Raw genomic sequence first — 26,889 nt, 5'->3', positions numbered from 1 at the left:
AATCTATACCATGTCTCCACCAATCAATACCATGTCTCCACCAATCAATACCATGTCTCTACCAATCAATACCATGTCTCCACCAATCAATACCATGTCTCTACCAATCTTTACCATATCATCAACAATATTTTAAATTTATGCAATAAAAAATAGACATTAATGTTTCTAATACATAAACAGATATTACTTTCCAATTAATGAAAATAGACATTACTTTGTTTCCATACCACTTAATTCTTTAAAGTCTTGCATGTGTGTGTACCAGTCCAAGGCTTTCGGAACACACTCATGGATCTTTATTAAATCAAAAAGGGTTTCACATAACCACTATACATAAGATTCATACCCAGTCTATAACCTATTCTGGGTGTCTCTTAAAATCTTCAGGTTTCTTGAAATCTTGACTGGTTTCAATCCAGTTTACTGATGGTCAATAATAATCACTAACTTTTAACTTTCGTTTCTTTGAAATGCTTTAATAAAATCAAATAAACTTACGCCCAAAGGACAGACGGACAAGACTGACCCGGGATCGGACTGGGTCTAAACGACCGGCAGTGCAATAACATACGCCCTGACGGACCAGTTTACAACGGACGGGACAAGGGCACCTGCTGTATGCAAGGAGAGAAACGACAGGAACTCTGAGGATCACTCTATGTGGCTTGTAAACCCAGTTTCAATCGAGGGAGGGCCGACTTTCATCAAATCACGAAATAGCCAAAAGGAAAAGGAGTGCACGCGAGGCCCTGCCTAACAGTGTTAGGTTATTTCGGGATTTGAAAGAGCCTAGCCGAACGACAATCGAAACTGAGAAAGCAGAGTCTGATACTAAAAGCCCCTGATTACCACACAAAACACAAAAGATTTAGTTGATTTCTCCTTCATCTGTGTATCTCGTCCCACATAGTTCCAAAAATCCAAAAATAAACCTCGTGGTATCACAAGTTCTACTCACGCGACCGCATGTACATATAAATCATAAATACACAATAACCTAACACCTATTTCCTAACTCCTAACACGTCTTAACTAATCAATGTACAACTGTGATGTCAAAAGGTTCTATCGTCTTTAAGGAACTAGGTGGCACAAGAGTGGTCGTCGTCTAAAACGCGCCGATACGAGTCGGGTGATTGACTTAACATCAATCAACCAACTAAGCCCAGCAGCAGCAGCAGCAGCAGCAGCAGCAGCAGAAGAGGGGAGATAACTCAATAAGGCAAGATGGTCTGCAGAAACCTCAGATATCTGCAGATTATTTTCATGCCTTTGCAAACCTACTAATTTGGAAATCATTGTTTGTTGTTTTTTTTTTTTGAAAAAATATCTTACTCAAATTTTAGGGCTTTATCTAGGAATCTAATAGAATTTTGAAAATCCAGAGAAATAAATATAATTTGATATTTTTCATCAATGAGTCATCCTAGATAAAGTAAGGGGCCGATTTCACGTGAGTTACGAACGCCTTAATCGAAAGGACCCTAAAATATTTGAGAAAAATTACAGCAGAATGAAGTAGACTGATCTACTAAATTGAGCTCTAACAGAGTATCCAAAAAATCTTTCAATCATAAAATATTTAAGAAAATTATTAATCCAATAATTATCAAAAAGGTGAAAATATGACGGATGGCAGGCAGGTCCTTGGAAGCATTTGGGGAAGGGGGCAGCCTAACATGCTTCCTTCTAGGACAGATTTACAAATAAGAAACCGCACGATACGAGTCAACGATTCGCCAAAAAAAACGTTCTGGCAACAACCTTCCGTTTATGTCAAGTTTTCAGGAAAATACACCGTGAACCGAACGTAAACTGTAGTCGTGTAGAATAAAACGGCGCGATGAAAATTCATTTCATTGAACTTGTTCTGCGACCGCAAACTTTACAGTCGCAAAACAAGTGTTAACTGTAGTATATTCATGTAGTGCATGCGTACAGGGATAATTTCACAAAACATCCAGCACAGATAGAGCCAGCTACACAGAATCCAGTAGTCAATTGCCGTCTTACTACGATGTATCCCTTTAAGTTGTGGTGTGAGGGAGTAGGGAGGGGGCACCTGCTGAATGTAGTGATGCACGAGAAATAAAGAAGGTTAGTGCCCTATTGTTTAACTCACAACTCTGGGAATAATGAATTTCAAATTTGCATGGTTTTGTGCTCCGTATCTTGTTCGATCTGGTATATATTGGTGATTTTGGTTCTCCATATCTTAGTTGTAGAAGGTATATTGGTGAGTTTGGTTCTCCATATCTTAGGTGTAGATGGTATATTTTGGTGAGTTTGGTTCACCATATTGTTGCTCTATGTGGTATATTGACGAGCTTAGTTGTGCACAATATCTAGGCTATACAACTATCTTAGTTTAGAGTAACTGAAAATATAATAACAAATATATCAGTACAAATTAACTATCATCTCATGCCGAAGACACGTCGCCTATCATTTCAACAAACAATCCAAATAACATTATGAATTACATTATATGGGCTTCGAATGAGCCATACAGTCTGCCTGTAGAGTGTTATAAAGGCTGTATTCGCTGGTATACAATCCTATCAAATTTCCGTATTCCGCGATGCAAGAAAGGTGGTTTTTTCAGTCAAGGCAAAACGAAGTTCGTAATAGCTTGACATTGTGAAGATGCTTGCCATTAGTTCAACAAATTATAGTTTTTCAAAAAGGGTGTTGAACCTTAAAGCATTATTGCAAATAAAACGAGCTCACTGGACAGACGTTCTAATATAATAATAACATACCTTTGAAGATGCCCATTCTGATCATCTGTAGAACGATAGACCAAATTCAGAATTCACGGCGGTCATATGGAACATTTAAATCATCTTTCGTCCTTTCGCTGAAAATAAAATGAAATGAATGTAGTTTAACATCATACTCCTGTCATAATGGGGCTAATGAAGACGAGTAACGTCATGCATTGTGAAGGGAAGGAAATTTTGCCAGGATAGCACTCAAAGAATGAACTTTCTTACCATCACCACCCATATAAATTATAGGGAAGGGGATTTACTCTATAAAAATTCACTACAAAATATTACCATCGATTGTCCATGTGTAAGTTAGATGTCAAATAACATGTGAAGTCATTACGAGTCGGCTTTCAAATGACTACACTGTCAGTATATTCACTTTCAATAGCAGCCTCAATCTGGTTGGTGGATTTGTGCACGTGCCTTTCGTGAGATGTTGAGTTCGATTCACCGACAACTCAATCCTTGCTGTGTTCGATTGGCGACTTTTTCGAACAGTTCTTACACAATACAATGGTCCTTTCAGTAGAGTGAGCAGACCGAATCATCAACAAAAATAAACACAGCCTATAACTTTTGCCAACTAAACAAAGAGAGAGGGAGGGGGGGGGGTTCAATCCCGTCATTGGTCGAGATAATACCTTCGGATTTCCACAAGTAATTGATGCCGGTAAGAGGGACTTGCATGGAAAAAGTGTCTAGTCGTTCAGACGGGACGATATACAGAGGCCCCGTGTGCTACAGGCTGTGCACGTTAAAGATCATTCGACAGTTGGAAATCTAAAAAGAGCAGGCTAATGGTAATGGCAACATTTCCCCCATTGTACCCTGCATGGCGTTTTCCGTCTTAATTAGCCCATATGGCGCAGAAAAGTAGGACGTAAAACTCCATTCATTTGATTTCATTTACAAATTATTTTATGGAGGAACATGTTCTCAGACATGAGCAAGGACCTCCCGCTTTTTTTAATTGAAGGAACGATTCCAGCCAATGGTATGCTGGCTAAACCAGACATGCAAATTAATCAACCTTGCGCTGTCAAATATTGTTGACACTTCGAGAAGGTTCTAAACTGTAAACAATTCTATGAATGATTGACGGGTCATCGTGTTGCCAACGTTCGAAATGTATTTCGATAAACAAAAGTCAAATCAAAAACGAAATGAAATGAAATGAATGGAGTTTTTACCTCCTACTTTTCTGCACCATGTGGACTAATGGAGACGGGCAACGCCATGCAGGTGAAATGAGGACAATTTAGCCAAGACAGCGGCATTAGCCTGCTCTTTTTCGATTGCCAATAATGTCGAGAGATCTTTAAAGTACACTGCCTGTAGCACACGGGGCCTCGGTTTATTGTCCCATACGAACGACTAGACGCCTTTTCTATGTAAAAATCAAAAACGAGACAGTCATTCTGTCTTTAGTTGGAAATCGGAAACAGTGTACGTTGGACATTTCCCTCATTGTACAATGCATGGCTTAATTAGTTCTCATTACTCCAAAGGTGCATGTCTAGAATGGAATTTTTAATCACTGAGTCCATTGTTCATTTGAAAAAAAAGAACATCAAAGAGCATTTCTCTGCAGTTCAAATTCTTTGAAAGAGGAGGGAGGGGGGTTGTGGGTTAAAACACAACCCTCTTTTTTGTGAGAGGTGGGGGGGATATTTGACGCTCAGAAATTCTGCGTCTAATGGCTCCTTACATCAGGACAATATTGTGTACGGATGCGAAACACACTGAGCTTGGTCAAGAGAAAAACGTCCTACCATTTTAAGATAATCATGTCTAGCCAGATTTTGTTTTAAATTTGAAGATATTTGGGATAAGGAATTTTCGCTAAAATTTTGCAAAACAAAGAGCATCGCAAATGAATTTGCATGTGTATCTAGGGTAAAAGAAAATAATTTTTTACCTTTATAGGGCTTCTTTCGCCTCCATCTCATTGACATTTCACAGATCACAACAGGTGCGCGTCTCATTTCATCCATTTCCAAATTTTCCTTTTAAGTTCAGACCGCATGCCACCTTTCGCTTCGGTTTGGAAAGCTTGTGGAAGGGACAAGTTATATTTTCAAGCTGATAAATCTGAATCTTAACAACAAATTTCTGACAAATTCGTGATCGCCGAGCTTCAAATATCAAATCCATGCTCTCTGGAACATTTGTGTGGCATCGAAGAGATAAAATTCTTATAAAATGATGTTTTTTTCGCAATGTCCTCCAGGACTAAATAATTGACCCCTATGTCACGTGTTAAAAGTTCGGCTGCGCTCCATATTTGGAAAACGTCCAGCAGAATTATAGAATAGTCCGAAAGTGTCCTCTTTTATCTGGATTCTGTTTGATGTGTTAACTTCATGAATGTAATGTAACAAAATGAAATTAAGTTTTATGACCTTTATTTCTGCACCTGGTTGGCTAATGAAAACGGTCAACACCATTCAGTGTGTAATGAGGGAAATTATACCAGAATAGTGGCTAAAGCCTACTTTTCAAACTAACCATAGCCATGCGAATGAATGAATGAATGATTGAATGAATGAATGAAAATGAATGAATGAATGAATGAATGAATGAATGAATGAATGAATGAATGAATGAATGAATGAATGAATGAATGAATGAATGAATGAATGAATGAATGAATGAATGAATGAATGAATGAAATTTGTTGTTACTTGAAAATTTATATATTCTTGTACGAAGGGAGATATTATAATTATGTATTGCTTGTTATTTTGTCTCCTGTCCACGACGAGGATATCTTTTGTCGCAGCTGGACTTTTTCCGTCCTACTTTTCTGCACCATGTGGGCTAATGAAGTTGTCGCAGCTGGAGGCACTCGTATTAACTTCGGGACTAGAATGCTGCTCGTTATTAGTATTCAAGTAAGGAACTAACGAACATTGGTTGAGCCGAATGACTTGTACGTAGACATAGAAGGACTGGATAATAGAGGCTAACACATACTTGTCCTTCAAGCCCGACTGCCACTCGCCACGATATAAGATATATACAGTTAATCAATCTCCTTACAGGTTAGTGTAATCAGCGCCTTAGCAACGAATCAACATAAATAAATATGGCGGATGAGTCAATATATATCGTCTATTCAACCGTTCAGTATGAAGATCGCGTCATTCACTCTATTGGTACTATAATAGGAATATAACAACGTTTTATTACACGCCATTCAAGGTAAGTTCAATAAATTACATCCATAAACGCTATCACTTTCGTTTTCTGTGGCCTAATGTGATATAATGGTCCATTGCTGTAGGCTACTATTTTCTGCACAACACTTTACGACCATACCCCTTTCTGACTGTCCACATAGCTAATGTTTGGTTATTTTCTATTCTAAAAAAAGGGGGGGGGGGGGATACTAGTTAACCGAATATTCCTTTCCGAGAGTTTACATAGTTAATATTCTTTGTATGCAATTCGGACTTAACATCCCTGTCAGTGAGTTCACATTTTTAATATTGTTTTTGTGGTATTTGGGATTGTGAACTCGACATTCCTTTCGCAGTGTACTTCTACATTACTAATGTATGTATTGTAAGTTTGGTTTTCAACTCGACATCGTCTCAGAGAGTCCACATTGTTTATATTGTTCTTTTGGTATATGTGCATGTGTTACTCCTACCAAATTTCTTTTTTATCTTGCAGATGAAAACCGACAACAGTAAAACATATGCATTTTACGACAAGACTACAATGTTGAATAAATCCATGACAGAATTTCCTCTTAGAGTTTTAGCTTCATCATTATTATTTTGGATAGTACTTGTAACCGCTGGCTATTTCTGTTATATCTACGTCACTTTATTTATGCAAATTTCGGACGAAACCGACCTATCAAAACAGTGTTCTCAATTCAAAAACGAAGACTCGAATAACTTTAACATCGTGAAAAGCTATCCTGTGGGTAAAGCCAAGCCTTATTTGTTGTCGTACGGTTTAAAAGAAAACAATCTTCAACCAGTTACGTCCATAGAGCAGCCATTACCGTTTCTAGTCACTGCCGTCACTTCTGCCCAGTTTTATCAAGTCCAGGGTCTTATTCGACATATCGATCAAGATTTGTCGAAAGTGCAAGATCTAACGTTTATAATCTATGATATTGGCCTTACGGACAAAGAGTATATTTTGGTATGTATATTCGTTTTGGAATGAAACCGTTATTAAGGACAGACCACGCAAAAGAGACCCCTGAAATAAACAAAATGGTGGCATGGCCCTTACCAGTCTCATGGACTAAGTATTAGGTTTCAGTCTACTTTCTGCTTGGAAAGATATTTATAATGGTCTAGATAAATCTGTTTACATGTTGACTGGTGCCACATGCCCTTCATATAATTGTCGACAAACTTAATGTCAGTATTTCATTTGAATCGTTATGCGGATAGCTATAAAATTGGGCTCGTTCATTGTAAGGCAAATCGTTTACTACTGAAAAGTCATACGTACAGCTAAAATGGGTCTCTATCAGCGGGTAAAGCGCACAATTTACACTACTGCCTCCCTTAAATGCCTTCTCTATTTTTCAGGTACGTGATCAGTGTCAATGCATCGTCAGAAAGTTTAGATTCGGAGTCTATCCAGAGTACTTTAAGAGAACAGAAAACCAGGCATGGCGACCCATCATAGTTCAAGAGGTGCTGAGAGAGAGGGGATCTGTGATACTTATAGAACCAACAACCAGATTTAAACAACCTCCTATGTTCTCAATATTAAGACGACCTGGTAACAGACAGTTCTATCTATGGGACGAACCAGAGCGAAGTGTCATCGGCTACACTTTTCCTCCAATGTTCCGATATTTTGAAGAACAGCGATGTATATTCAAAGACTCACACATGATTTCGACTGAAATTATGGTATTTTATAAAAGCGAATCGACGTGGCATCATCTAGTCAAGCCGTGGGTTATCTGTGCCTTGAATGAAAACTGTATCGCTCCCGAAGGTGCAAGATCGAACTATTGCTTTCATATACGACATCCGCGCACAACCGGATGTCACAGTTTTGACCAATCAGCTCTCAGTATTATCGCTAACCGTGCCTTCCAGTTAACAACGGACCGAAATAAGAACATTCCGCCACGCATCACTTTTCACAACGATGAAGAAGAAGAATATTTTGAAAAGCAGCCCGCACATTATTTAAGATATTTTTTGATTATCATCATTCTGGGCGTGGTCATTAACATTGTCAAGAAATGGAGATCTCGATGAACCTTCAGCAATCCTCGACCGTTTCCGTATATCTGAATATGTTGCAAGGGTAACTTTCACGGTAAAACGCTTGCTCGATAAGTAGGCCTTTTGCGCTTGATGGTGGTAAAATCATACTTCCATACCGACCAAGGTCTCCTGCAAGTGCATGGCTACTGTCTCTATTTCAGCCTCTGATAGATATTTTGACAGTTGTCGACGTCTCCAGTCGATAACTGTCAAAATATCTATCAGATACTGGAATAGAGACAGATGTTTCAGACTAATATCAACGGCTCACCCTCTGTGAATATTGGAGAGGGAGTAATCCTTGTTAAATGAAACTCATTTCCATCAGCACTCACTGCCACTTTAAAGTGTTCTTTATGTATTTATTGTAATTTTTTTCTCTTTGTTCTTGTTGATAATTCTTTTGTAAAGATAAAGTTGTGATTTTCTATGAGCACCTCGTATATCCGCCCTATGAAAGGGGGTCACTGTAACCTGTTGGGTTGTATATAGGTATTCGATGCGAGATTGTGGGCACTGCAGAAGCGCATCGTATCTTGATCCGTACCTCTATGCCTATATTAAATTCTATTTTCTGTGTATCAACACCCCCTCCCCCTCTAAGTTTTTTTTTTATCAACGTTTAGTGTAATAAGAACACGGGAAGATATAATATCAAGTTTATTATAGTGACTTCTCAACTGTTGTAAACAATTTAAATACTCGACACAAATTCTTACCAGAACGTTTACATTTTTACTGAACGGATATTTCGGTATAAAGCCCTGTTCACATAGCGCCCATGTCTATTCAATGTGGCTATTCGGTAGTCTTCACAATGGGGGACAGTTGCACCATGAATGGGTTTGAACATTGGGTATTTTTGAAACACTGGGGGTTATTTTCACCTTTAATGGGGTACTTATTCAGTATTTCTACCCTAATGGGTCTATCATTCACCACTGGAGCAAATAGATGAATAGTATGAACAGGGCCTCAAGCGACAGACAACAAAAAAAGAAACACTCCTATGGGTGAATTTATTAGTTCACAAAAAAAACACAACTTGAACTTTGACCTTAAAATTAGGTCAGGGATACTTCTGCACGTCCAAGAACAGTCCAAAACATACATGGGAATAGTCCACTTTAATTTAAGGTAGTTTAAGTAGAATGAGCATAATTTAAGTCTTAATTTCAATTACTATATACTTTACCCAAAAGTAAAGTGGACTGCTCTGTTTATGTTTGGAATCGTCCATGAACGTGCAGAAGTTGCTTTGACTATAAAAGGTATACCATAGGCCTAAAAAGTAAATCGTCCCAAGTATGCTAATGTCATTGACCTACATTTCTCTTTTGCGTAGAAGTTCATTATGGTGAGAGCTATATGCCAAAATATATCAAGAATAGGAGCAAGAGTAGTAGATTTTGGTCAATTTTTGTTCATAAAGCTGTTTGTAATCTTTGTAAGTTTCACTGAACACTAAAAGACTTGGTTCCCAACCTGTGATGCAGGTAACCACTTAAGGGGCCCTCACACCATAGCGATTACCAGTTACGTTTAGATGTGAAGAAAAATAACTTTCATTATGCACAATCATGCGAAACTGGTGAACACTATGGTGCGAGTGTACCTTAAGGTAATAAGACCAAAAGGGGCACCTGACAAGCTGGGAACCAAAGACTGTCCCAAATTTGACACGTTTAAAATCAGCACTAAGTAAACAAGATATAAATATTAACGAGAGGTTGGTAATCAGATTACTGTTTGGACATGTGTAGAATAAGTTCGATAACTCTGTTACTGTAACCATATTCATTATCATACCTGAAAAAGTAAAATACACAATTTCAATAAACCTATCGAAAGAGCGCAAAAAATGAAAATTTCAAAATTGCATCTAACATCTGCATGAAAATTGAGCCCTGTTTATAATTTTTTCATTGGATTTTCCGTTTCCAAAATGTAAACTTACCATGAAACGAGTTTGACAAAGTTATCATTGAGGGCAATACCAGCTTTGGCATCAAAAATACTGCTTCTGGTATCACTTATAAAGTCTGCGGAGACAACAGCATCTTCGGTGTATCCCAGAACACCAGCCATAGGACCTTCACTGGCCTTCTTTATAGCTTCTTTGATAGCATCATAGCTGGCCTGAAATATACATACAATGGAATTTAAGTTCTACTGTTCTGTACATAGGGCTAATGAAATGAATGAGAATTTTCATCAAGTGCAGAATTTGACGAAATAACTATATTTTACAAGAATAACAACTTAGGTTCACAGGGATCCTTTCTACCAGCTGGTCCTTTGCCAAATCTCTTGGCATTGATCTTACAAGGATTATCCATACCTATTTACAGCTGCGTGGAGGTCATCAAGACTCAAGGTCATCAGACTATCTCACGCCCACCACCACCATATGCTCGATGTAACCAAGCATATGACATGTAAAGAAGCAACGCTCTAACCAACTGTTCTATGAGCGAATTTTTCAGAATTAAGTTAGTCTAGGATGATTTAAACAACCATCAGAGTTGAAAATATACTAACTGGTTTTTTAAGTCGAACAGTCAAATCAACAACAGAAACATCAGCCACTGGAACTCGGAAAGCCATTCCTGTTAATTTACTGTAAAAAAATATATATACTACATTACAGATCCATTTCCATAAGAAAATTTCAAAAACCATATCTATCTACTGGATGGCCATCTTGAAACAAAGTGCTACTACTTCTCAGTAGATAAATGAGCTGATGAAAATGGCTTCAAACTACTTACACATTTCACATCCTACTGTGAAGCATCTTTGCCTTATTGAGCTAAAGAAAAACTGTAGTTGTTTCGAAAAATCTAAGATTTAAATATCTGTATCTGTATACATGCCACAAACTACTGTGGTATATTTAGCAAAGATTCTAACCAATTTACATGTACAATTTGCAATAAAAACTAAGGACTAATTAGCAAACCAAAAGACCTACCCATTTAATTCAGGGATGACCTTGCCCACAGCCTTGGCAGCACCAGTTGAAGAGGGAATGATATTTTGGGCTGCTCCTCTACCACCTCTCCAGTCCTGTAACAAACCAACATCAAAATTAGATTATTCAGAAGTTACTCAATAAGTAAGTTTATCAGTTTATACCTAGACTGTAATAGCCATCTTTCTTCTGGCTCAGATGTTTGTAAATGCAGCGAATTAATAGGATTGTACACAAGCAAATACAGCCTGTGTCCTCAACAGAAAGTTCGCAAACATTTTGGCTTATTGTGCACAAATTTTATATAGGCTGAAGTGAGAACCTGGAACGGGTTGCTCACTGGACCTCATGACAATAAGTCAGTCTTCACTGACTCTTGGTAAAACAAAACAGGCCAGTCTCATGTCCATTTGATACAGAAAATTCCAAAAATTCCTCACCTTCATGCTTGGGCCATCAACAATCTTTTGTGTAGCTGTGAAGGCATGACAAGTGGTCATTAAACCCTCCTCAACACCGAAATTATCGTTGACAACTTTCACCAATGGAGCAAGACAGTTGGTGGTACATGAGGCATTGCTGACAACGTTCATGCTCTTCTCGTATTTGTCTTCGTTGACGCCCATTACAAACATAGGGGCATCACTTGATGGGGCTGAGATCACAACTTTCTTGGCTCCTCCCTTGAAATGAGCCTGAAAAAAAAAAATTTACAAGGATAATAACTCAGGATCACTAAGGATCCTTTCAACCAGCTGGTCTTTGGCAAACCTCTTGGCATTGATCTTACGTATCACATAATCATGTGGTCCTGGAGCAACAGCTAGTGTTTGGATGGTTCACAAATGGGGTCACGAAAATAAACCACAGACAAAATGTTTTCTGAAGACTTCTTTTAGCTGACAAAAACTGTTCATAATGCAAAATGAAGTTGAAAAATTGTGACCTTGAATCTTAAAGATACTTACCCCAGCTTTTTCTAAGGTAGTGAAAACACCAGTAGATTCTACTACATATTCAGCTCCAGCTGCTCCCCAGGGGATTTCTGTAGGGTCTCGGCTAAAACAACAAAGAAAATGTGCCTTACTATTTATTTATGTAAAAAGATTACCAAGAGTCCACTTTAATCAAGTTATATTAACGCTAGGATGTCCTAGAATCAATGTTAGAAGATATGGACCTAAGACATCCTAGCAGTAAGATCGTTTCGAGAATATGCCGTCTAATAATGTAAATGAAGACAGCTAATACCATGCAGTGTTCAATGAGGGAAACATTAATAATAGGATTTTTAATTGTTCACAGATCTGCACCGATATAGTAAACAGAGCCTCTGTTTAAACAACTTATTCTATGTCATCAGCCCCTTTGTTCCCTGCTCAAATAGCAATCTACCAAACCATGTCTGCCTTGATTTAGGAAACAAGGGTGAGGTTCTATTAAAAGTAGAATACTTATACTTACAGCATATGAACGATTGTGGGTTTACCATTGATGATCAATTTGCCGCCTTCTGCTTTGACTTCACCTTTAAATCGACCGTGTGTGGAGTCATATTTAAACATATATACCTGAAATACACAGTTATCTTTCTTAGGTTAATCCCTAAATAGAGTTATCTCCCTTAGTTTGAATAAAGAGTTGGACAAAGATCTTAAATAGAGCTATGGTCAGTCTGCTACACTCACGCCCTCTTCATACTTCTTTATGTGGCTAGTTATTTCCTCTTTTAGGACTGGATTGTTTTGACTGCAAGAAGTAAAGTGTATCCAGTCCTTTGAATAATGAGGCCTACATCACTTTTGTACAACTCTGAGTTTCCATTGCATTTTGAGATGTACAGTCACATGAGTTTTTGTTTCTAGAACCATAGATGACCGAGATGTAAGATAACCTACCATGTAGTCAAGATCAATGAAGGGATCATTAACAGCGACAATTTCTAAACCCTTCTCAATAGCTGCTCTCATTACCAATCGACCAATACGGCCAAATCTACAATAAGAATCAGATATTTCATGGCAGTGTCCAGCAAGCTAGCAGGGCACTTTAATATACTTTAATTAAAATTGACAGCTCTAGAAAATTGAGGAAGGTGCATAATTAACATACAAAATCGAGAGAATGCCAAATTAACAAACCAAAAATGCTAAATAGACATCACTCTCTAAAAGAGGTTTTGAAACACATTTAGACTCTCCAAAGTGATACCCAGGATTTGATTTGATTTTGAAAAAAAAGTCACTCAAGCTTGGACACAAAGAAATTTAGAGTAACTTACCCATTGATACCGATTTTGATTGCCATCTTTGGGAATTTCTTTTAATCCTGAAATTCAAAATAATATCTTTAAAAAGAAAGCTGAAACCTTGTAGCAATTAGGATGTTCAAGCAAGGTAAGCCACACCCTCAACCAATTTCTATGACATCAAAAAATTAAAAGTCTGCATTGATGACGAAATCATTAGATTGATTCATATGCATTCCAACACTAGGGCTATATGGCCTTAAAAATAAAGCTCTGACATCCCTATCAGTATCTTACCTACGAGTTTAAAACTGCTTGTCTAAACTATATGAATAGCTATTTAACACTAATAACACTGAGCCCAACAGCTCTCTACTACAGCCTACTAATTGTGAAGAATGTAAAATAAATTGGTATTGACTATGACCCTTGTCAGACACTAAAACGTCCTTCACCTTGCTATGTGACCTTGGCCATGTAATAAGACGTGTAGTTGAGGTGTATCCACTTTCAAGGTCATCCCCGATCATCACGAAACACTGCGAATACGTTGCGATTTTCGCTGGCAACTACGCAGATATCACGAAAATAATATTTCTTTTTTACATGACAAGCCTTTTTGACATGTCTCAAGATAAATCTTCAACGCACTGATGCTTTTTTCTATCGTCTGATATACAGTCGATACCGGCAAGCATTTTTCGAATGAACAATCCAAATTTTCAACAAAATTTAATCACAAAAGATGTCCAAATAAGCCTTCAACAAAAGTGCATCGACATTAAGAAAAGGCAACTTTTAATATTGAGAAAAATGATAAATATACCTGCCTTAGCGTTCCTGAAACCTTACAATTGAAATGGTAGAGTTGTAAGAACGATTACGCATGCGCGACTATCATGCGTCTAAATTTAGACTTGGCAATTAAACAGAAAACGAAAAATTGCAAGTTGATGCTATTCTCATCATGTTCTTGTACTTTCCATTAGTGAGGTTATGTGAACGCTTGGTAACGATACAAATGTGCTGACTGCACCAAATGTTGTAAAATCTATTGTAAATGCTCGAATTTCAAGGCTGAATTTGGCATGAAACGGGATTGTCGATTTTTACACCGAACTTTAAAACACAACCCGGCTCCATTTTATTTCACAAGACAAGATCTATGGAAATGCTCCTTGTATATAAGAGTAGTCTGGGGCTATAGCCTTTATATTTTACTTGTTGTGCACGTTAAGGATTTCTTAACAGTTGGAAAAAGAGATACTCCGGCCGCACTATCCTGTCAAAATTTCCCTCATTGAACACCGTATGGCGTTTTCCATCAGCATTAACCCTAACAGGCTAATAGGTGCAGAATAAAACCCACATAAAACTTAAAATTCCACCTAATTGTATATAATTTCATTGAAACCTGTATTTGTATTGTAAGACCATGCTATAGGCTTAATTGGGTATAGCGTTGAACAGAAAGGGAAAAGCGAAACATCAAAACTATGAAATAAATTCTTGATCAATTCAAAACGGCATAAACATTTATAATATGGACTGAGTGAAGACATTTCTCGAGATTGAAATTCAATATACGTAGTCTTATAAATTTAAAAGCTAGTTATCTCCCCTACACCAATGATTTATTAGTGATCTCTACTTACTGATCTTAAAGTATTCATTAAATGACTGTATTGAGGCTGACAAAAAGGCCAAGTTTGCACTACATATTTCGCACTGCATCGGGTTGCTCGTCTTCATTTGTCTAAATGAATGAAAACGAATTTAAAATTCTCTACTTTCACCTCGAAACTTTTATTTCATTTCATTTGCATTCCCCTTCTTGCACAGTGCATGGTGTTGCTCTTTTTCATAATCACAGTTCGGAGCAAAAATTTGTTTAGCATTCGTATATTCATTTGCTTCTTCATTTGCTTATTCATTTATATTGGTTTGTTTATTCATTCATTATTTCATTCATTCATTCATTCATTCATTCATTCATTCATTATTGCTATATACATAGGTTACATATGCATACATACATTCGTATATTCATTCTTTCATTCGTTTATTCATTGGTTCAAATACAAAGATGGCGTACAATTCCATTCATTCGTCCATTCATTCGTTTGTTCAATCATTCATTCTCTACGAACTACATGAAACAAATCAAAAAGATTTTTATATTCATTAAAATTTCACGATATCAATTAAACAAAGTATACTGACAAATATAATTTACATTATAGTTTATAATTGATCAAAGGGAAATAACTCTCTGGTTCTAATATTCCTCTAATGTTCCAAATTAATTTCCTATTTATTGTTCCTGGAGGACCCCAGCAGAGTCACTTCTTTGAGGGCAGAAATTAATCGGGAATAAGTTCTAGACGAGAAGTCATTGAAATTGTGGAATTGACATTTATAATTAAGATTAAGAGTTAAATTAAAGAAATTTGTGATCGTTTGTGTATTGATTGGGGGGTCAGTGGAAACATTGGGAGAGGGGGCCGAGCAGAGGCCACAAATTTTCCTTTGGGGCGCATAGGCCATTCTTTCACTACGTAAAATGATAAAAAAATTTGAAAGTAGAGAGGGTCGGGGGACCCCTTCTGTATGGAGGGTGACCAAAGATGCATAGGACCAAGTCCCGACTCCCAAGGGCGAGGCAGGTTGACCCAAAAGACCTTGATGTCTCAAGATATCTAACAATACGCTCTTTTAATAGAATAATCTACATTAGTCAATTGATGTTGAAGAAAGCGGATAATTAAGTCCCATTGTTGTGGGTCATTCATTATTCTTATGCTCTTTTCTTCTCTAAGACGGAATTTCTATTCAGTTATCATTAAGATAGCATAATCGATAATGATTTATTGGGCGTGATCATCCATTGTGATGGAAAATCATTTGAAGCCGAGATTAACCATATGAACTGCAGCTTTATCGGTGGGTTTTAAATCCCAACCCCTACACCTACCACCCAACCGCTAATAAAATTTACTAAGTATTGTTTATTTTAAGGATTGTAGATTTTATACTACGAATCCGGCAGAATTGTTGTTTTTTTGTGACGTCAATATTAAGGAATCACAGATTTGAAAAAAAAAATGAGATTTGTTTTTTAGCGGTTGGGGTGGTAGTATGATTAGGATTATGCCCCTTAAAGAAACCTTAAGTTTCACCATCCATTTGACGAATCAAAATGAACTGTAATTTTTTAGGTAAGCTAATCAGTAATATTGTTCACAGTTCACCGTCGAAATTTTAGCATTTTTAAAATCTAGAAATGCTCCAGTCACGCCCCCGCTGTAGGCAATGAGGGAAATATCTGCCGATTCTGCCTAATCTTTCCAAAGATATACACCTGTAAAACGCGATATTTACGCTTCATTACTCCCGAACATAATTACACACTTCAATAATTCTATTACAATAATATTTTGATTGTAGATCGAATATTGATGTATCTTATCTTGTGATCGCATTAATAGAAAGAGCCTTGTTATTGTTTCAGTGGCCGGTATTGATTAGAAGTGTTTTTTTTTTTCAAAGATGATACAAATATCGAGTACATGTAGGTGTACTTCCTGGAGAAAAAAGTGGCAAATATTTAGACGACAATATCCCTTTCAGATGCATAATCTAGACGTAAAAAACGGAACCGGAAGTGCTATGGGTTACATTTTGCCGGGACAGCCGCATTAGCCTATTCTTTTTCTATTTCTACTGTCGAAGGATCTTTAACGTGCACAATCTGTAGCACACGGGGTCTCGGTTTATTGTCCCATCCGAACGACTAAACGATTTTCCCATGTCATCCCCCTGCATTAAATAACTTGTAGATAGTTACATCAACGGGGCAATAATAAGCTTGTATGTAAAACACTGACTCTACAAGTAATATATCAATATATCAATTAGTTTGGTCGATAAAACAGCAGTCAACCATCGATCTGTGAAAATGTGTTAATGCTGCAGCATCCGCAATTTAGAAAATATTTTGTTATTTATAAAAAAAAATTTTTCTTTTGTAGTCTACATGATTGTTTAAAAATGAAATAAAATGGAGTTTTATATCCTACTGTTCAGTATATTATTGGCCAAATTAATTAAATGGAATATTTGACAGCAAATGCCTGGAGTAATATATGGGTGCTTAGCCTTGACTTAAGAAGAGATTTCCTTTACTTTTAAGTATTGTAAGTCTATGTATGGAACTAAGAGCCGAAGAGTATATATTATAAAGAATTAAGAATGGTTCTTCTCGAGAAACCGAGGATTTATAAAGTATCAGTCTGTTTCATAAGATACCTTATAATCCGAAATATTCTGACTTTGACGAAAATTAGAGCGTGATAGGCCTACTCCATTCATTTTATTTCATTTTACATTTTGGTATAAGGGTATATTGAGACGAATCTCAATGAAAGCACTGGCCCAGATCACAGAGGGTAAAACTAACATCCGGTCTTGGCCTTTGGATCAGAATATTTCTTACCTTGACGAGAACTTAATCGACCATAGACGACAATCCAACTCTACCGACAACATTGCAGAGTTTGCATAGGCAAGAGATCGTCCTGCTAGAAAGTATAGGAATATTTCGGACTATGTTCAGGTTTATAATTAAACATAAGAGATAGAAGTAACTAATAGAAACGAGTATTAAATACGTACTTATATTTTCCCTTTCTTATCTAGTGTCCGTGGATCTCTTGTACATCTAGCAAATAAACATATTATGTCTTGGATATATGACGACATCGTGTAGGCCTACTTGTCGTCTGTGGTAATAGTGGCGGGAGAATATGACGTCACGTTGGTAAACTTAGGCAGACGATACCTCGTTCGTATCCTAGGCCTATTTTTATTGGAATGAATGAAATGAATTGACTAAACATGGGTAACTTTTTAAAATATCTGAAATTTGCATTGTATTAGAAATTTTGCAACATATCACAGCTTTACGGAGATTGCCGAGGATTGCCGAATGATATTAAGATATACACGATGGTGTCTCTAGCTTGTAAGCTGTCAATCAAATAAATAATAATTACATAGATCACATTAGTAAAAATAGGTTATGACTAGGTCCAATTTCCCCAAGCAATTAATTACAAACTCGCTTCAAAATAATTCCCGTTACGGTCAATTAAACAGCATTTTCTATCGATTCATCATGTTTTCATTCGATCTGGTTGTTCGTCTTCGCATCAATGTGAATCTGGAAAATAATCGTCGAATTAGTATCGATCTTGTGAGACCAATTGTCCGTAGATAAAAGCGGAATTATCCAGTAAGTGAAACTGCTAAAGACGTGATGATGTTAAACGTCATCCAGATAAGATACTTTACGCGTTTCGATGCCGGTTGAATATTTCTGCTACGTGGTAATCTATACAAAGTTTTCATTATATGGATTTTGAATTTGGATTATATAAACGGGCTTTACATACTTCACTATAGCTTGGAAATTTTCTACCGTGGGGTTATCTTTATTCGTTATTTGGATTTTGAATTTGGAGGATATAAACGCTTTTATTTGTATAGACCACATTGTTGGATTTTGGATTTGCTATGAAGACGGACACAAACACAGGGCTTTATATAATCTATAGTGTTGTTTATTGAGCATACGATCGATGATTGGAAAAATAACAAGCGTATACAATTACTTGTCCTGTTGCTGGGATTACTATCCGAAACATATCGTGTCAGCAGCATAGGATGTATCCATCTTGATGCGTTTTATATTCGAAACGTTCAGTGTCTTTTCGATCGTATCTAAATGAACTCTTGGTCCGTTTTATACCTAAAAAATTGTGTACTGTCGCGCCGTGGGTAGGCCCTATGTCAAGCATCGACCGCACAAGATGAACTCGTGTTGCCTTTTTTTTTATATTTAGAGCCTGAGATGCATTGTGTGCAGTCAAACCCGAGCTGGAGGTAAAATAAAATTAACTATGGACTTATAAATATGTGAAGCACAATGATAAATTCTACAAATGTGACAGAAACTGCGGAAATTCTGCCTTTGACCGTCCGGATAATCGAAGGTGGAATACTCTCGATTATTTGCATCTTGTCGTTCTTTGGAAATATCTCGTTATGGATAGTGATTATAAAAACTAAAGATTTGCACAAAGAATCGAATTATTTAACTCTGTGCTTGTCCTTCGCGGATATTTTGGTATCTATGGGCATGCCCATTACGTGTTTAACTATAGTCTACGGCGAATGGATATTCGATGACGTCATTTGCCAAGTTTTAGGTTTTGTGAATATGGTGACGTTTATTGGGAGTGTGACGTCACTGGGCGTTATCAGCATGAATCGGTATATCAAGATTTGTAAGCCCTATAAGTACAGTGTTGTTTATACCAAACGAAATATATTTCTTATGATAGCAGGTAGGTCATCTCATAGATGTATCACAGGGGGTCCGAATCTGCGACATGTAACCCTTGATCCAACGAGGCTTCAATCTCGCCATTTCATTAGTAAAATAAGATACGGAACAGTAGTACATAAATCTCCATTTCATTTCATTAGTCCAATAAGATATAGAACAGTAGGATATAAAACTCTATTTCATTTCATTAGTCCAATAAGATACAGAACAGTAGGATACAAAACTCTGTTTCATTTCATTAGTCCAATAAGATACAGAACAGTAGGATATAAAACTCTATTTCATTTCATTAGTCCAATAAGATACAGAACAGTAGGATATAAAACTCTATTTCATTTCATTAGTCCAATAAGACACAGAACAGTAGGACATAAATCTCCATTTCATTTCATTAGTCCAATAAGATACAGAACAGTAGGATATAAAACTCTATTTCATTTCATTAGTCTAATAAGATACAGAACAGTAGGATATATAAAACTCTAATTCATTTCATTAGTCCAATAAGATACAGAACAGTAGTACATAAAACTCCATTTCATTTCATTAGTCCAATAAGATACAGAACAGTAGGACATAAAACTCTGTTTCATTCCATTAGTCCAATAAGGTACAGAACAGTAGTGCATTTCATTTCATTAGTACAATTATTTTCAAAAATATCATTTTCTCGGTCAGGCGTCCCCCTCCCCCTCATTTCATCATGTATATAGGTCAACTTTGAGAAATAATTTTTAACTTATAGCTATAAGGTATTAAATTCAGGACAGGTTTTTAAATCAATCTCTATCGATCTTAATAAAACTATCATGTCGAATGGCTATTAATTATAAAATGTAGACAATGTGGTTATTGTATACGACAATAGTAGTATCAAAAATCCACTTTCAATGGATAGAAATTAGATATATACTTGATCAATTGAAAGAAAGTGTGTAGGTGGCTGGGGGGTTGATGAAAGTGCATGGGTGTGTGATGGGGAAGGGGATTTTGAAAATCTAGAAAAAACCTATATAACTCTTCGACCAAGACATTGTAGAATTGCACATTTGCTTAAAGATAATCCCAAAAAAGAGGATTTGTCAAGAACCAGCTGGTAGACAGGATCCTCGTGAACCTACTTTTCTATAGGTTTGGTCAAGGACCAGCTGGAAGACAGGTCCCCAGCTGGAAGACAGGTCACCAGCTGGAAGACAGGTCCCCAAGAGTTATCCTTGAAATATAGATACATATACATTATTCTTAATCATGTCTTTTACAGGTGTGTGGATTTTATCATCAGCCTTAGCAACGCCGCCATTGTTTGGTTGGGGAGTATACGCATATCTACCCAATCAGTCATTCTGTTTTTGCGATTGGGCCACGTCTGTTTCTTACACGTTCTTTATGGTGGGCACGTGCTTTGGTGGACCGTGCACTGTTATGACTGTGTGCTATGTTTTAATATTACGAAAGCTGCGAGCAAGCTCTAGAAAAAGTGTTCAATTTCGTGCCAGTGGAAATCTCCAGTTCGGGCAATAGAGAACAGGCCGAGATTGTGAATGATGAAAACTCAAAAACTGACATGGTAATCAACCGGCCGGAAAGTGACGTTTTTAGCATTGATCAGGTGCCTGATAGGACTTCAAATCTATCAGTGATTAGCCATCAAAGCGATCCGAGTCCAAGAAATAGTGCTTATTTAACTGTTCCCAAAACCAGGTTGCCTCCCTTGAAAGTGCTAAACCGGAAGGAGAAGCGTCGTCAAGAAGAAATTAGAATTACCGCGCTTTTTCTGATCGTTATATTTGCCTTTGTTATTTCGTGGTTTCCGTTTTGTATTGCTATGTTTATGTCTGTCTTTTGCAAGGAGTATCTGTCCCGCCATTTTGACATGTTCACGTTGTTGCTAGGCTACGCGAATAGTTGCTATAATCCTTTTATATATGGTGTTCTCAACCTTCGAGTGAAACAGGGTTATAAAACAGTGTTTGGAAAGTGTATTCCGAAGTCAATCAAAGAAAGAAGAAACATTTCAACTTAGTTCTGTGCCCATGTCAAGTAACTCGAACTATTTGGGTCAGGAAAATCGTTCTCCATAAAGAAAGCCTTGGATTTGTGTATTGCCTTAGGCGTAGGCCTATGTGCTCATATTTCGGCTGAGATAACATTTTGTACACCCTAACCTCCAGCATACATACCCATATCCAAGCAGCAGGCAGAAATATCACCTCCTCCCAATACCCCTCTGAAAATTTAGTCGATGAAGTGAAAAAAAGCCTCGTTCTCCATACTGGCGCAGTCTATGTTTTTTGATTGGCCCTAAGTCCAATAAATGCCTCCCTCGTCTATCGACGAACCGATTATACCGCACTAATTGGAAAATTTATATTTCTCTGTGAAGAAATAATTATCAACTAATTGCCTTTCAGAAATATATCAGAAATTGGCCAATCATAAGGTATTGTGTAATGTTTTGTTTTGTAATTCTATATAATATCTATATCAAGAACCATTGTTTGGGTTTTATTCTTATGTATTCTTCTTTTGCAGTTCCTGAATTCCTCAGAGAATGAAATATATAATACATAATTACTGTCTATTGTAGCGCTATAAAGAATGGGAGGCAACTCTATATTGTTTAGTCCTCAAGCTCACGCAATCCTATCTTTAAGTCTAAAATCCTACACAGGTTAAAATTAATTTTAATATCTGCGTGCTACGAGCATAGCGAATGGGCGGTAACTCTGTTTTATAAGTAGGTTAGGGTGTTGGTAGGGTAGGTCTAGTTAGGTAGATGACCGGTTAACGTTCGTTTTCAGTGGATGTTGATATCGCAAAGATTAATCCTCTCTGGCATTACGGAGCATTATAAAGTGCATATATTCATCAGTGTTGTGGACTTTAAGCTGACTATAATGTATTGCAAATGTGGTGAATACTATTATCCCAATCTTGATACAGACTACCTTATTGTAAAGTTATATGGACCGAGTGAAGTACTAGAGTGAAAATAAGAAAAAATGGTTTTCAATAAATACGATATTTATTTACAAAATAGCACCTTTAACACAATCCAATAACAAATAATAACAAAAAGGGTAACAATAACAAATGTTAATTTAGCACATGGTCGATTTCAATCCATTCTTATACACTGTTTCGAATCCAGCAACTTCTTGGGATTTGGAAGAGGGTTTTCGGAACATGTTGAAGGAGAGGCGTCGCTTGATGCTTACTTTAATGCTTGGTTTACGCTTTAATTTCACCAGAGTCGACATAGACGTTGATTTCTTGGGTTTGGTGACTCGGATCTTTTCAGGACTGTTCTCGAGGAATTCGTCAAGCTCTGGGATTGCGTCGTGGTAAATGAGGGTACTGTCTGAGAGCTTGTGGTTCATGTCTTCCCGGACTCTTCTCAGGAACTGGCGTTGGTTCTTCAGCTGTTCGTCTTCGACCATCAAGGATCTTCTTTTCTGGCGGATGTTGTCAAGGCGGTGCTCGATACGACGTTTAAGTAGTTGACGGTGATAATCGACGGCCATATTGGATTGGGATAAGACTGCTGTGGAACTCATGATTGTTTTCTTTTTTCAAAATGGTCACCAAATTTGTACAAGTTATAACTTCTAGGAGGTACAAAGGCTGTATTCCAAATTACTTATAGAAATCACCTTCAATGAGTTGTGTACTCTAAAGACGAATTCTTGAGGAAGTTTCCAATATATTGTTAATATAACAGGAAACACAGCAACCAAACTATATAAAAGGTCAAAAAAAGCTTTTCCAAATCCGTAGCGAATAAATGTCTTTTGAAACTATAAGATAGAACGATTCAAGTTGTAATGCTTAAAAAAATAACCTCTGAGATATTTATATTAAAAAATGACAGAATTAACTTGACGAGTTGGACACGGAGTAATACATGGCTGTCTCTAGAATCAAAGATGATTATCTGATTAATTAAACGATTAATCAATTAACAGTAGTTTAGATGATTGATTGATTTTTGTCGTTGACTGATCAACAATCGGATTAACAGATCGGATTAGATATAGTAATCACACTATGGACACTATATGGAGTCTTTATTAGATATGACTTAACTCGACTAATTGCTCGATTGACCGATTATTGATCTAATCCATCAGATTAAAAGATTAGATTAGGCAACAATCAGGATAAGACGCGACGAGATGAAATTGAGTGAAATAAGTCCAATTCACTTTAACTATTTCAAATGTCCTCTAAATTTTTAATTTGGAAATTTGCTGAATGTAATACATATAGAGTTAATCTAAGAATGCATCACAATCTGAGAACTTTTAGTAGTATTTTACAACTATTTGCCAACAATGTCTTGAATTCAAGCGACCATGTCTACAATTGAAAATTATCATTGTTTCGTTTCGTTTTATTTTTATTGTGGAATGAGAAACAAACATGAACATAAAACGAAATAATGATTCAATCAAAATTGATCTAAGATAGACTATTTCATCAACATAATAACTGTTGGATTTAAGCCATTTTCTTTTAATAACAACAGAAAAGAGACTTGGGTTCGATCTTGACGGGAATTTTCCCAGCTGAGGTTTATTTTCTCAAATGAATTAAGTTTGGCTGCGTTCGTTAACGTAGTTACAATCCAATTGTAAAAGGCGTTATTTCGTGCCCTGCCATCCAACTTGTCGATTTAATGACTGCCTTTTAACGATCTGTGATAGAGAGACGAAACGGGTGGGAATTCAACAGATTGGAGCGACCAATCGAAACCGTTTATTCAAGAAACTGAGCGCGACCATTAAAGGGATATAGTCGTTAAGATGTTCATTTTGCCACTTGGTCGAACTGAAAGGGTAGTGTCGTCTTAATCAGTAACTTTACCTACTGATAGAGCTTAAGCTAAATATTCGTCAGATGAACAACAAAATGGAAATCAGACACCCAGTTCGACTAAAATCTGATAATGCCCAACTGCTCAAACTAGCGGAAGTGACTATAGATTACGTTTCTATCACGATACAAGCGTTATTGCAGGCATAATTATGACACCGAGCTCTATCAGCCGGTAAAGTAAATATTAAGATGACTATACAGATAGCTGAAACCGAGCTCTATCGGCTGGTAAAGTAAATATTTAGACGACCACATCCCTTTCACAGATGAAAATCAAAGTAGATCAATCTGGACAAACACGATGCAATCTGTATTACTGTCTTAATAGGAAACTGTATAGATAAGAGACAATTTGTACGTGACTTGTGCGTCCGGGATCGAACCCGATAGCACTAATTACCGCTTCATCTACTGTGTTATGATATAACAATAGTTCAATAATATATCACAGTAAAAGCTATTAGGAACTGTGTCTAATACCTTGACTGCAATAGCGACTATTCTTGTATCACGGAAGTTTGTAAATGCAGCGATTTTATTGGATAGTACGCTAGCTAATACAGCTAATCAAATACATGACGGCATCGTCGCAGACGGTATCCCACAATACGTCACTGTAATCAAGGAACGCGGTCCTACGTGACACGCTGTGATTGGTTAAAAGTAACGCCATTAGAACGGGGCTGCGGTAGAAAACTTGTTAGATTACAATAGAGACGAAAAATATCAGAAAAAAGAAACGAAATCGTAATCCAATTCAATTAGATTGTGGCGGAGCAGATAGTCTCCTCCGTATGCGCTCTTTCGAATTGATAGAAATTAGGGATTACTGCTTTCTCACTAACTAAAACTAATTTGCGACCCAGCTATTATGAATATTTCACTTTCTATGCTAATATCACAACATCATAATAGGGATATGACGAGATGATAATCCTCTAAATACCACCAGCTTAGATACTTGTCAATAACTTCTTTAATACAATCCCCTTTATAACCTCAAGCTAGTCTACTGTCAACAATCCACCTTTTACAGTATTCTACTTTCAATAACTCACCTTTCCCTGTGTTTATCATGTATTGTTGGTTTGTTAGATACAACGGTTTAGCAAGCTACGTCTCTTATTGTACACCAACACCTTTTTTACAGCTTGATTCTTACCAACCGCAACGCTCTACGACAACGTTGACAGTACGTGCAGTATGAATGCCCCATCAGACTTGCTCGTGACCCAAGGGGTTTGTTTTTGACACCTGTAATACGTTATACGACACCAATAGAGCTCGGTACTCGTCTAGGTTTCTTAAAGTGACATTGTCATCAAAATATCTATTTTGCTCTATGATAAATCACATTTTCAGCTACCCGTTTCTCTTATTGTGAAATGAATTTGGTCTTAAGGTACACTACAATTTAGTTTTATCAAATTACAGGATGGTATTTCAGCCACCCGTACTCTTTTCAGATTGACACAGCGATGTCAGTTTCGTCTACGATTAGGGTTTATCAGCTTATATAAGAAAATGCTAGAGTGTGGATATGGAAATGTATATCAAGACCCATTACTCACTTTCATAAGGACACCGTTCTGATGAGATATAGAGATCCGAATTTCGTTTTTCTGGCTCCAAGATAATAAACAACTTACGTTAATACTTTCAATCAACTCCCCGTCTAGGTACCCCATTCCTTTCAGTATTTTAACCAATACATCAAAAACAACAAATTCTCAAAAATTTTATAAGATTTTATTAACATGGTAATAATTCAATATCGTTTTCTATCACAGACAATTCTTCATATCTTAATATATTTATCCAGGTCTCGCGTTGTCTCACAAAACATCGTAAATAATCGCATATTCTCGCGAATTCTCGATTCAGATTAATCGTGGCGTTATATACAACAATATTTACAATGAGTATGACAAATGAAAATTGTTTTTTTAATTCGTTTTGGGGATACGTCTGTCATTTCAGTATGTCTTTTGTACGCAAGCATTTTTCCCCCTAGCAGTTATAACTATATCTTGTATTATATATATTTTGTACATTGAAAACGGGTGGTAAATGTCCTTTAATGTTGTTATACACAATTGTAACTTCCGTTTTATGTCTATCATTCCTCCAAATTCAACCCTGTTTTCATTAGCCCAATTAGGTACAGAAGAGTAGGACGTAACACTCCAATCATTTCATTTCAAAAGTCATCTTCCAATTACCCTAACTTTGGTCTGGCTCTCTTTTTAAAATACCGCGCGTGTACACCTCACCGAACAACTTGCTTGAATAACATATCACACTTTTTTTCATAATGCATTAACCATACTGCGCATGCGAATTAGTCA

At 36.8% G+C, this 26,889-nt stretch overlaps 4 protein-coding genes across 4 annotated transcripts; 2 read left to right on the top strand and 2 right to left on the bottom strand.

The window, feature by feature from the left end:
- Positions 1-5,590: 5,590 nt before the first annotated feature.
- On the top strand, positions 5,591-8,415 carry LOTGIDRAFT_236521 (hypothetical protein; the record flags this gene model as incomplete). Its single annotated transcript, XM_009067470.1, has 3 exons — positions 5,591-5,671; positions 6,456-6,938; positions 7,337-8,415. 3 exons carry the CDS (start codon positions 5,591-5,593, stop codon positions 8,021-8,023), a joined length of 1,251 nt encoding a protein of 416 aa, XP_009065718.1. The 3' UTR covers positions 8,024-8,415.
- A 25-nt stretch (positions 8,416-8,440) lies between these two features.
- Positions 8,441-14,176, bottom strand: LOTGIDRAFT_222542 (hypothetical protein). Its single transcript, XM_009067469.1, has 11 exons — positions 14,085-14,176; positions 13,288-13,334; positions 12,905-13,001; positions 12,471-12,577; positions 11,975-12,065; positions 11,447-11,701; positions 11,007-11,101; positions 10,574-10,652; positions 9,990-10,171; positions 8,678-9,841; positions 8,441-8,648 (listed from the first exon to the last, which is right to left on the bottom strand). Exons 2-10 carry the CDS (start codon positions 13,311-13,313, stop codon positions 9,775-9,777), a joined length of 999 nt encoding a protein of 332 aa, XP_009065717.1. The 5' UTR covers positions 13,314-13,334; positions 14,085-14,176; the 3' UTR covers positions 8,441-8,648; positions 8,678-9,774.
- A 5,133-nt stretch (positions 14,177-19,309) lies between these two features.
- On the top strand, positions 19,310-21,659 carry LOTGIDRAFT_73938 (hypothetical protein; the record flags this gene model as incomplete). Its single annotated transcript, XM_009067375.1, has 3 exons — positions 19,310-19,661; positions 20,925-21,158; positions 21,412-21,659. Coding segments are annotated over 3 exons (834 nt in total), but the record flags the coding sequence as incomplete, so codon positions are not given.
- A 1,105-nt stretch (positions 21,660-22,764) lies between these two features.
- Positions 22,765-23,187, bottom strand: LOTGIDRAFT_169170 (hypothetical protein; the record flags this gene model as incomplete). Its single annotated transcript, XM_009067468.1, has 1 exon — positions 22,765-23,187. The coding sequence occupies one exon, from the start codon at positions 23,185-23,187 to the stop codon at positions 22,765-22,767; it is 423 nt and encodes a 140-aa protein (XP_009065716.1).
- Positions 23,188-26,889: the final 3,702 nt, after the last annotated feature.

Source organism: Lottia gigantea (assembly GCF_000327385.1).
Source record: "Lottia gigantea unplaced genomic scaffold LOTGIsca_82, whole genome shotgun sequence".
In the NCBI taxonomy this organism is placed as follows: Eukaryota; Metazoa; Mollusca; class Gastropoda; family Lottiidae; genus Lottia; species Lottia gigantea.
Note: the sequence above shows the minus strand (reverse complement) of the source record. Positions and strands in the feature narration are given on the sequence as shown.

What these genes read in the sequence shown, in the direction of transcription:
- LOTGIDRAFT_222542 (XM_009067469.1), bottom strand. Translation starts at nt 13,313, where the DNA reads ATGGCAATCAAAATCGGTATCAATGG. An exon ending in CTACCTTAGAAAAAGCTGGG is followed by an intron (nt 11,702 to 11,974) that starts GTAAGTATCTTT and finishes TTTTTTTTTCAG; the next exon opens with GCTCATTTCAAGGGAGGAGC. An exon ending in CTGTTCGACTTAAAAAACCA is followed by an intron (nt 10,172 to 10,573) that starts GTTAGTATATTT and finishes TGTATATTTCAG; the next exon opens with GCCAGCTATGATGCTATCAA.